Raw genomic sequence first — 12,109 nt, forward strand, 5'->3', positions numbered from 1 at the left:
GGGGGGGCGAAAAGCCCCCCCCCCCCCCTGCCCCATGCCCGGCGCCCCACGCTGCAGCCGCTCGCAGCCGGCCTGGTGCTGCCTGTGCCTGTGTTCGCTGCGAGTGCCTGCAGCGCAGGCCGCCGGCCATGGGGTGGGTGAGGAGCCGCTTTTCTCCCTGCAGGGAAGGAGCCCGGGGAACAGCTGAGCGCGGGGGGGGTGGGAAAAGTGGCCCCTCCCACACGCGGTGCCCGACACTGCAGGCGCTCGCAGCCTGCATGGGGCTGTCCGGAGTGTGCATAGGCAGCCCCACGCAGGCTGCAAGCATCTGCAGCGCGGGGCACCGGGCGTGGGGCGGGGAGGGTCTGCTTCCACCCCTGCATGCCTTCCCTGCCTGGGGTCCCCCGCCACCCACTTACCCGAGCTTCCCGCACAGGGCAGCCACATGCTCCCAGCCCAGAACCCCGGCTGGGAGGCGGGGCCAGGTGGGCCCCGCAGTTGTTGGAGCCCACCGGGCTTCCCCTGGGTCCTACTGCCCTTGGTTCCTGCATTTTTTACAGGAACCAAGGGCAGAGAAATATTTTTTTTCTAAATTTTTTTAGGAGCCCCAAGGGCCAGCTAGAATGGCCTCGTGGGCCAAATCCGGCCCGCGGGCAGTATTTTGTCCACCCCCGATCTAGCCGTAGGCCATATACTTGACACCCCTGGTTAAGTCATCAGCATATGAATTGCTTGTTGGATCGTCCTGGTATCTGTTTAAAATTCCCAAATCCTCTGAAAAAAATCTAATGTTCTCCAATTTAAAACCCCAGAATCTGCATTTTTCTGTGATTGAAATTAGATGTTACTATAGGTATCAGTTGGACATAATTTTTTACTGATATATTTACAATTTTAAAGCAATTTGGAAGCCTACCAGTGCCTCAATCATTAAAATAAAATATTGGGTTGTTATTGGGCACTTCTCAACCATTTTTGAACTGGACAGTGTCACTGACTCAGAATTTATACCAATGGGGCCTTTTGCAGTGACAACAAACACCCTTGTTGATAAGTTCAAACCATGTCTCACGTTGTTGACTTGCGTCCATTTACAGTGCTACCTGGTGGCCTTCAAGCTCTTTCCGCTGGTGATGACAACACCTTAAGGTGGCTGAAACAATATGGCAAAACCGTATACGCTAAATAAATAAGATAAATTCTAAATACCTATATATTTTGGCATTGGATTTTGGTTTTTTTTAATCATGGAGGGAAAAAAAAAAATCAGAGCTCCCCTTGCCCCCCTTTGCTCATCAGGACACAGGTCCATCTGTGACTGCCCCCCCTGTTTTTTGTGATGCTGAACAGTTGGGATATCCCTACCCATGCCATTGCCCCCCACTCCCAATTCACAGCTCCCCACCCCCTCCCAGCCCTGCTGGTGCCCCTCACACCTGACCTGCAGCCTCCCCCCACCCCCATCCCTACCGGTGCCCCTCACTTCTAACCCATTTCCCCCCACCCCCCAATATGTGGGGAAGCGGGCTGGGGTGTGGCATAGACAATGCCATAGGTGACGTGTTGGGGGAAGGGGTATGGGAGGGCATGTTCCCCACCCCCAGATTTCTATACCTACAGCAGCCCCATATTCCCACCTGCTCTGGCCCCAGCCCTGGCTCCAGGCACTGACCCTGCTGAGGAGTGGCTCCAGCCCTAGCCACCAACCCCACTCCCTCCCTCACTGTGCAGTCTCAGTGTGACCCACCACCTCAATCCTGCCACAAGTTGTGTCCCACTGCCCCCCCACCTCCTCACGTGTCACCTATGCCCCTACCATAGACTTACCTGCAGAGAACTGTGGGAGTTGCTCTCCACCATGCTGCCTGACTATATTGCCAGCCACACACGTGTGCACGTGGACATGCACACGGTACCACCTGTGTCTGATCGCCCTCCTGCTCCCCCCAGCCTCAAGCAGCCCCCTGTAGGCTGGAACTCTATCAGCCTGCAAGTGGAAGCCTGCAGTTTCCCAGGTTTTTCTCCTTTAAAGGAGAAAATCCACATTTTTCCATGGAAAACAGAAAGTCTGGATCCCTGATCATCAGGTACTGGTGGTGTAAAAGTGTACTGAAACCCTGATCTAAGTCACATCAACATCAAGTACACCCTTATTACAACACTTCACAACAGCACATTAATCTTTAACAACTGAAATGTAACAAGGGACATGGTGCACTGAATTCTACATGAGCTTATTATAAAAAAGAAGCCAACAGCATACTGGGTTATATTAATAGGAGTCGCAAATCTAGGGACACGATTTTTCTACTGTATTCAGCACTGGTGAGGCCTCACCTGGAGTCGTGTGTCCAGTTTGGGACCAGACCCTGCACTTCAAGAAGGATGTGGCAGATTGGAAATGATGCAGTACAGAACAACAAAAATGATTAGGGGCCTGGGAAGTATGACTTATGAAGAAAGTCTGAAAGAACTAGTGTTATTTAGTCTGGAGAAGAGAAGACCAATGTGGGAGGTTGAGGTTTGATAACATTCTTCAAATACCTAAAGGGCAATTACAGAGAGGATGGAGATGAGCTTCTCAGTGGCTGTAGGGGACAGGACTGGGAGCAATGGCCTTGAGATTCAGTCAGGGAAATTTAGGTTGGAGATCAGGAGAAACTTTCTGACTACGAGAATAGTCAAACATTGGAAAAGGCTATTTAGAGAAATGAGAATCTCCATCATGGGAAGATTTCAAGAGCAGGTTAGAAAGACAATTAGCTGGGATGGTTTAGTCCAAGATGATCCTGCTTTGAGGAGGCGGCTGGACTAGATGACCTTGTGAGGTTTCTGCTCTACCTTCCTATGACTGGGCAGAGAGGACAAAAGGCAGGAAGCAGAAAGGCCAGGTGAAGGGGAACAAAGTTGCACCCAGGGAGAGTGCAGGGCTAATTTGTGGCACACCTGCCAAAGAGGTTGTCTCCCAGTGTTGTAGAAGATTAAGTTTATCCTAATGGTTTTGCCTGGCCTCCATATCTAACCTAGGCCATGCAACACTATGGTGAAGAATGCCCAGCCCACTCACTCCTGCTCCGTGTATGCCTCACTACTGTGATCCAGTAATGTAGCTGCCTTATAGCAGCACTGTGTGTATGCTAATAAACATGCTTGACACAGAGAACCTAAAAAAAAAAAGCTAAGGCTTCTACGTGGCCTCATTTTTTAATGTGTGGTATAGGTGTAAGTAGGTGGGGCATGCTTAATGGCAGGGTTTCCAGGCACAGCATGAAGGCAACACAGATGTCCTTAGTTGCATTACATCTGATATCTGATCACAGCATGGTTTTAAATACATCAGCTCTCTCTCAGAGGTCTTAAAAAAAAACAACACTAAAAGAAAGGTAATATTTAAAAAGGAATCACTCTTTAATTTGTCATTGAGACAAGAATTACAATTTTAAATATTAAAGTGATATTGTGAGTTAAATTATTGAAGACTATATTGAAAGTACTTTATTGGAAAATTAAGTTGTTGGAAGTGTCTGGCTACATCACAGGTAAAACAAGACATAAAACAGTTAAAAATTCTCACTTTTTTTCAAAAATTTGTCAAAAACCACACTAAGTTAGATTAAGATATATACATGAGAAATCAGCAGCTTGATTAATGGGCAAAATGACATTGAATAATACTTCCAAACTATGTGCAATTAATAAAAATATATACAAGATTAGGAATTGATGAGGAAAGGAAAATTTAGAGTCGTTTTAAATTTCTCTTGCTTTGGGCACTTCCTGGCAGAGCATCTTTTTTATTTTGCCACTTTGCAGATGTTTTACAGCATTCTTTTGATCCATGAAAGGCACATAAACATACTATACAAAAGTCAAATGCACAGGTCTCTCGGCTACATAGTCCCCGTTTCTTTAAAGGCTGATATTTAGCAGGGTGCTGACATCTTGGACAGGGTTTTAAAGCTTCATCGGTAAAAAGACTTCTGGCAACCTGTAGCAAGATGGGTGGGGAGGAGGGTGGAAATTAACGCACATACAGCGTTTAGTTCCCACAGTACCTGTATCTTAAGAAATCTTCCTTTCCAGTTCTAGCAACTGAAAATTTCTTACCTTAAAATATTCTTCCTGTTTACTAGTTGATGATGAAACAGAACTGCATCTTGTAGCTATCACAGGCTCGATGCAACAAGGTGGGGTTTGAAATAAAGCAGTTTTGGCTTGAGCTTGTACAGGTCTTAGAGCAGATCTGCTTAGAATATTAAATCTTGTGGCAGCATCTTCAACATTCAAGAGGCATCCCTTTTAAAGATAATGATCATTAAGAAGGATATTAGGTTTCTATAGACTGAAAAAATAATCAGGGTTTTATTTAATGCATATTTTGGAATAATTCTAGGTTTCAGAACTATTTTTTCTTCCCTCCCCCCGCAAGGTACAAAATGCCACATGGTGCAAATTTCTCTAAGTAAAAAGAAATTTTTTACTTGATGAAGAGGTAGACAAAAGATGACTCTTGAAGGAAACATTGTGGTCAATAAATACCTGGCCCACTCACTCCTACTCTATACACGTCTCACTGCTGTAATTTGGTAAATGTAGCTGCCTTAAAGCACCATTGTGTAAATGCCAATAAACATGGTTGAGACAGAGAGCCCCCTCATTTTACTTTGGGGTGAACAAATTAACTCTCCTTTACCATTTCAAAGACAATGCCTCCTTACAGCTCCTCAGATTCTCAAGTAGAACAGAGATCAAAATAGTAAGCATCTTAAAAGGCATGACAGTCTTGTCACATGCACATCTTGTTGGTAAAACCTATCCTAGAGGCAAGTTAAGCCATGAAGTAAAACATCTGGGAAGAAGTCAAAGTTTGCATTTTACAAGACCACAAGCAGCAAATGAAATGGAAGAAAGGATGGGGTCTAAGTGGAAGTGAGGTTTGGGCCCCAGACTTTACTCGGTTACTATTTTAGACTTAACAGAACTGTCCTCAAATACATGATTATAAACATTGCTTGATGTATGGTATTGTTTGAAAATAAACAGAAAAACATAAAACATCTTGAACACTCTCACATGACTGTGTGTACATCCCATCATAGGTACTGGAAAAAAATTAACTCTTACCATAAGCTGAAATATTACTGCAACTTGGTAAGATCTTTATTCTCTTCCCTGTTCAAGTCTTATAAATAAATAAATAAATAAATAACTACTACTTTGGGGAAATACATTACCCCAGCTTCTGCCTTCTGTTGTTTTATGTACAATTTTCTCCTCTGATATGCATTTTTATCTTGAACAACAATTTCACGCCAGTTTTTGCTTACTTTCCAAATGCTGAAACAAAAAGTTATCATCATCATCATGCCCCTTCCAAATCAAGCTTCTGTTTCTACATGTGGCACAATAAGATCATAATATGGAAACTAACCACTTATCATTCTAACTTACCTTAAAAACATTATACAGCAATATTCTGCTAAGCAGAGATAAGATTGCAGATTTGGTTTAAACATAGTATCACCTCACATGTTCTTCTGCATCATGTAGAATCAGATACAGAAGTCTACCTGACTATTTTATTATAGTACCATAGCATTTCTGTAGATCAACTTATAGCAACACAGAACATATTTTCCTTTCCCTAAATAATTTACATTTTTAGATGGCTATATATTTATTTAGGAGCAAGCAGATTGCAAACTATATTAGCTAATTACAAAGCTGCATACTTTCTCTCTCAGAACAACTTTCATCCATTTCCCTAACCAAGTGTAAGATTTATTACTTCTTTTTAATAACATTAAGGAAATCTTGTTCCCACTAAAATCAGTGACAATCCTTACAGATTCCAGCTGGAGCCAAGATTTCACTCATAATGCCATTTTCTTTTCTAAAACTATCCCAATGACATAATAAAAGTTGTTCTTATATTAGGAAATCACCATTTTGGTCTTCATATTTTTAAGTGATTTAAAGAATCTTAGGCTTTTGAGGGATTAAAAAACAAGATATAATATTTTTAGAGTATGTATTAAGTGTTATAGTGGGTGCATATGTACATGTGCTTTACTGTGGAGTAGACTAATTAACTCCACAGTAAAGCATCATCATTTACACATGCACCAGTACTACAGTGAAGTAAATTAACTCCGCCATAAAATAGTACTGCCAGGGATAATACTATCTTATGGCAGAATAATTTACTGCACTGAAACATGTGTGGACACTGATTGCAGGCATAAATTGTGCCTGGTCAGCCCAGCTAGCTGGGGGTCCACTCCACTCCAGCTCGAACTGCTGTCGTCCTGGGCTCATATGTAAACACTGCACCCAGGAGAAGTTTCCTCTGGCTCAAAGGGCTCCAGAGTTAATTGTGTTGCATTAATTGCACACGTAGATGCTCCCAGTGTTGCTCTTTTTATTGCAAATAAATAAATAAATAAATAAATAAATAAATAAATCTATATCCTGATTTAGAGAGTTTTTAGTAAGTTTTAAATTTGCAGTTGCTCAGATAGAATAGAATCATAGATTGATGTATGGGAAACAGAGCTCAACATGTATTAATATTTTCACTGAAGATGCCAGTATTTTGTTGTGAATAAGTCTATAACAGTGGTCCTCAAGCTTTTGGCCCCATGGGCCTGATGAATGGCATGAGACTGTTGACAGGCCAAACTGAACCTTGTGTAACAGGACTGGGACAGGGCCCTGGCACCACCCACTCCCTGCCCCAGGCACAGAGATTGGGCCATGGGACCTGGCCCCACCACCTGGCCTTGCACTCTGGGATTGTGCAGCCAATCCAGCATGCAGGGTCCACAACTCCACGCGAGTCCAGAAATTTGGCAGCAGGGGAGGAGAGCCACCACTTCCCAACCAACAAACTTCTGGACCCACTGGGATCTGACCTGCAAGCCAGTGGTTGAGCATTCCTGGTCTAAAATTAGATAGAAAGAAGAGGCTAGGTACCAGTGACAATCCTTGTCACATCTACACATCATTAATAGATTGTTAGTGCTCTGACAAAAAAAATAAATAAATAAAAATAAAAAAGGCAGCCCTGGGTCTTAACTAATATGCAGAAAAGCAACTTTTAAAATACAATTTATGTCTCTCTTTCCTTCTTACCTGCACAGGTTTTCCACAGTCAAAGCCTCTAAAACTATTGCAAGAACATGCTTCAAATCTCTGTATTTTAATTCTGTTAAAATATCTAATTTTTCAAGGCCCATTTTCTTGCCTATAAGTCCAGCAAGAATATAGTCCAATACAGACATTTCAGCCCCATAAGCATTTTCCAAACATTCATTTTGCTGTGAACTTCTCTTTTGTCTTTGAATGCAGATTTCCTGGACTACTTGTAAAGCTGGGGTTCTTGATAAATCCCCAAGTTTTACAAACAAATTTCCACTGTTCTCTTCATCAAAAACCAAGCCACTTTCTTTGTTGACAGTTTCTCTTATTTTTAATTCATATTCTGAATTATTTAGAGTGATATCATTGTCTTCCTCTGTCTCAGAGTGTGAGCCCCTTTCCTGAAGGGTGGATAGTCTTCTGAATTGGTCTAGTTTTCTTAGCTTTCTGTTAATATCAAGAATTTTGGGAGTTTCTTTATGATTTTGAAAGAGTTCTTGGAAAGATCCCTCTTGGTGAGACAAGGAATCTTCCGTTTTATCCAAGCTAAGTGAATTGTACCCACTATCTTCAGGTGTTGAAAGGTCCAGGTCACTTACCACTTTAACAGGGGGAGTAGGTGTATCAGATAAATTAAGCTTAAAATTGGCTAGGAGGTTGCTGACTGGGGTCAAAAATTTATTCTCATTTACCCAAGACAACATACAAGTAGGTGTTTTAAGCAACTGCATAGAAGTACTTTCATTACTACTGCTTGTGAGGGCACTATCAATTAATTCATTAGGAGTCTTTCCAACAGTAGTCTCTTTAGAAGCATTACATTGAATTGGCGATAGACATTCAGGTTCTGGCAGCAAGCTGTTTTTACATTTGGAATCATCTACAGTAGAAGTCCTTTGCTGTGAAAAAGCAAGTCTCCATTTTTGACAACTAGGGCTAGACTCCTCAGTTTTTAAGGTGCTAGTAGCTAGAGGTTTATAATTTTTATCTCTTGGAGAATCTGAAACACTTTTTGCAAGCCCATCTTCAAAAGAGAGACTATGAGATAAAGTTTTTTTCCTGCTATTCCATGAAGAATTGGCTCGTCTTTCAAAGCACCCTAAAGTATTATCTGAAGCAGTTTTAGACAGAAGCAGTCTCCTGCGCAGTGATGGGTCTTTTTTACTTGCTTTAGGAGTTTCAAAAAAATCTACACTAAGATTTGCTTTTCTTCTTTCTGATAAGAATGTAGAGTTCTTTTCAATTTCAGTGGAAGACAATACAGGAATCACTAAACTAGGGTGTGAATACTCAGAACATTCATGTAGCAACGAAAACGCTTCTTTATGTTCTGCATCAGGATGATCTAAGCAAGGGTCTTTTAATGATTCATTGTATCCACTGTCTTGAAAGATGGAAGTGGAGTAGGAGTCTTTAAAACAGGAATATTTGATATTGTTGCTGGGAGAGGTCATCCAGCTTCTTTTAAGAGTAGTCAGCAGGGAATGGCTTTCTGACATCTTCTTGGAATTTTTCCAGTCCTGTAAAGTCAAGACACTATTTTTCTTTCTGGACTAAGCCATTATTAACATTTTAATGTAGTTACCAATTGATATAAATTTATTATACCTAAAGGGTAACTGTTGTTTTTCTATGCAAACTTATTTAACTATCAATAGTAGCCACAGGAAAAGAAAAATCAATTGCATCTTAATGGAAGAAATGTTCATTGACCAATATGATCATGCATTATAGATATTTAGAAAAGTTGGTGGCAAATGATTAACATCAGTTATGTAACCAGGATGAACAGCTAAAAGGCACAACCTAGATTAAATGAAAAGTGAAAACACATATCCAATTAGCTAGCTGATCTGCTATTCTTCTTCCATGAAAGATGCTTTCAATGAGATCATGGACACTGCAGGTGAAACCTTGGCCCCACTGAAGTCAATGATAAAATGATTTTTGAAAGCCAGTCTTTGAGCCCCTTCATTACAACAGAATCAGGTTTTCACCCATATGTACACTTTCCAGTCCTTCTGCTTTCTGACAGTTTGGGTCTTGAGAACTAATGGGTTAGTTCATTAAAAATGGGAGAAGAAAAAGGCATGTGTTTAAAGAAAGAGTAGAAAGAAAGCATTAAATTAACTACCACTGCTCCCTTCAATTAGTCACTGAAACCAGCGAGTTGGCCAACTTCCAGCGTTTCTACTCATGAACTGATCAACCCTTGGATATGGATAAACCCTTGGAATTCCAGCTCAAAGGACAACAACCAACCATGTAACTATACTTCGCTTCTTTACAAATGTATAGTAATCACCAAATATTTATGCTCAGTTCTATTCATAGTTGAAAGTAATACAACCCCATACCCAGTGCTTGTGGAAGCTTTGGGACAACTCACTTCCTTTCTAGGGTATGGACTGAAAGATGGTCAACTCAATGGCAATATGTCTCCCTACATCCCTTGCTCCTTTTACCCCTCTCCTTTCCCCTGGTAAGAAGCATATTTTATTTTTGACAATGAAAGAAACAGCAGCAGTTCTATAGGAACTTATATGGCTTTTCTCTGAAAGATAAGATCGGTGGTTCACTCATACAAGTTATAAACACCAGAAAAGAATGCAGGCTGATCACTGTTTCCATTCAGATATGAAGAGGGATCTTTTCCACGATGCTAGGTCAAGACAGGAACACAGATCAGTTTACTACTCCGCAAGCACAAGACTCAGTAGACAAATAAACAGATTCAGAATAATACAACTTTATGAGGAACAGTATTTCAAGAGACACTAGAGCCACTACAATACAAAAGCATTATATGCTTTTGGAAAGTTTGACTCAAAACTTTGACTATACAATACTGGTCCCTAATCTTGACAGTTTGGGAGATGCACCTGGAAACAGTCGTTCGTATTTTAGAACCAACAAAAATATTCATAAGGCCACATACCAGAGTAGGTGGTCTTCAGTGGTTCAAGGATCCTGAGATGGTTTCCTCTCCATTGCAAGGAACAAGGTGAGTGCAGTACATCTGCTAAACGAGGTTATACTTTGATGGTTTAGGGGTATTAGAATAGTTACCCAGTGATGGCGAGTCCACAAGAAGGGAGAAGTTTTCCCTATAGTAAACAGATCTCACCACACACACACACTTTTTGGTAGAGAGAAGGATAAGACAGACACAGCGTAGTGGGAAATTATGAGGAGAAATACCAAAGACCAATAGGGTAGGTAGTCTTTTGCCTATAAAATAATAAATGAACATAAATATAAGGTCAAAAGAATAGCAACAGAAAAATGGACATGAATCCATTTCTGAACACAGAATTTGGACTAGCATTCAGATGTTCTTGTGCAAGTAGAGGCTGAAGGTGAATTTTTTTGCATTATAACATGCAGGGCAATACTCTGCTTTTGCCCCTCAAAGTTGCTGTTCACTTCAGCAGGCACTCCTTTTTCCCATCCCAAGCCAGACAGTGCCCTGGGAATCAAGATCTGCAGTGGAAGAGAGTTCTGAGAGGAAGGCTGTGCATTTTTTGGTTTGTTTGTTTGTTTGTTTGTATTGGTTAATTTCCCTTCTTTAGACAGAAGGCAAAAATCTCATAGTGTCCCCGGCTGGATCTGTCTGGAACCATAGCAGCATATTTATATTAAACGTACAGCGATGTTTAAGTTGCTGCTGTTACTATCACCATCACCACACCTTTTCAAATCATAAAGTTAAAGATTCAGATTAATACTACCTGCATGATCAGTTTCAAAAGTGTGTGTGGGGGAGTAAGAAATCAATAAAAGCACCAATATTTTGAGTCAACTATAAATAGCTTATTTCTTTTCATCTTAATATTTTTAAATCCAGAGACCTTGTTGAAAAAAAATAAAGCTTTCAAGCAAAGAAACATGAAGCCATACCTAAAACTTGAGGAAAATAAATAAATCTTTTGCTACTTCAGTGGGTATTGGATCAGACTGATAGCCAGGAGAGATACCAGGAATACTAGAAAGAAAGTGCTGTACTAGAAAACACACACAAATACTTGATAGGCAAATGACATTGGTGACTGTTTGGAAAATTTACCTGCATTAAGCTTTGAATCCTGATTAGGGTTTTTTGTTTTTATAAAACATCCATTTGCTCACAGACCTTGTCTCTGTGCCTGCCAGGGCAGGACTGGGCAGGTACAACATCGAACCATAGAACATTAGGGTTGGAAGGGACCCGAATGTTAACACCTAGGTGATGGCCCTGCTTTGAGCAGGGGTCAGACAACTAGATCATCCAAGCCAAGGCTTTGTCTAGCTGGGTCTTAAAAACCTTCCAAGGACAGAGCTTCCACCGCCGCTCTGGGTAACCTGTTCCAGTGTTTTACTCCCCTTCCAATGAGAAGGTTTTCCCTCATATCTAATCTAAGCCTCCCTTGCTGCCACTTGAGACTGCTGCTCCTTGCCCCATTATTTGCCACCACTGAGAACAGTCCAGCTCCATCCTCTTTGTAGCCACCCTCCAGGCAGCTGAAGGCTGCTATTAAATTCCCCCCTCAGTCTTCAACTCCTCTCCAACAAAAACCATTAGAAACAACTGGGTCCTTGAACCAAACTCTGCCACTAGCTTCAGGCGAGCCAATAAGAACAAGGAGAGAACAATCCTTGCATCAGACTCGGCGCTCTCCAGGTTGCTCGGGGCTCCTGCCCGTTGGAGCAAAGGGACAGAGCGGACAAGCCTCCTGGTACAAGGCAGGGCAGTGTCCCGGCCCCCCCACGGCACCAGCCTTCTCCCTGCAGCAAACAGGGTTTCGCTGGAGGCGCCCATCCATCGCCCGTCAGGGGAGAGGAGAGGAAAGGAGAGGAGATGCGCCGGTCGCGCTGCCCCGTGGCTTTGGCATCACTTACCCAGCTGTTTCACAAGGCAGGAGATGGGGCAGGGGGACCTAAGCCCACGAGGGCTCCAGCTTAAAGGGGGCACTGACAAGGTCTAGCCCCCAGGGGCCGGGGCGGGCCACGG

The 12,109-nt window shown here is 42.1% G+C and overlaps 2 protein-coding genes across 3 annotated transcripts in view; both read right to left on the bottom strand.

Annotated features, from left to right (window-relative positions):
• Positions 1-426, bottom strand: part of RGS22 (regulator of G protein signaling 22) — a 106,316-nt gene extending 105,890 nt beyond the window's left edge. The window contains exon 1 of the mRNA XM_025210727.1: positions 399-426. Within this exon, the coding sequence (XP_025066512.1) occupies positions 399-426 (28 nt within the window). The remainder of the gene's footprint in view (positions 1-398) is intronic.
• Positions 427-3,620: 3,194 nt separating this feature from the next.
• The window catches only part of FBXO43 (F-box protein 43), an 11,795-nt gene continuing 3,306 nt past the window's right edge, over positions 3,621-12,109 (bottom strand). Inside the window, exons 1-5 of one of the 2 annotated variants that reach the window (XM_025210733.1) lie at positions 11,998-12,070; positions 7,114-8,639; positions 5,214-5,316; positions 4,087-4,275; positions 3,621-3,967 (exon numbers count right to left, since the gene is read on the bottom strand). In XM_025210733.1, the coding sequence (XP_025066518.1) occupies positions 3,719-3,967; positions 4,087-4,275; positions 5,214-5,316; positions 7,114-8,618 (2,046 nt within the window). In that variant the 5' untranslated portion in view covers positions 8,619-8,639; positions 11,998-12,070 and the 3' untranslated portion in view covers positions 3,621-3,718. Of the gene's footprint in view, positions 3,968-4,086; positions 4,276-5,213; positions 5,317-7,113; positions 8,640-11,997; positions 12,071-12,109 lie in introns of those variants that run through there. The other variant, XM_025210734.1, reaches the window with a different exon arrangement.

This window comes from Alligator sinensis, unplaced genomic scaffold (genome assembly GCF_000455745.1).
Source record: "Alligator sinensis unplaced genomic scaffold, ASM45574v1 scaffold974_2, whole genome shotgun sequence".
In the NCBI taxonomy this organism is placed as follows: Eukaryota; Metazoa; Chordata; order Crocodylia; family Alligatoridae; genus Alligator; species Alligator sinensis.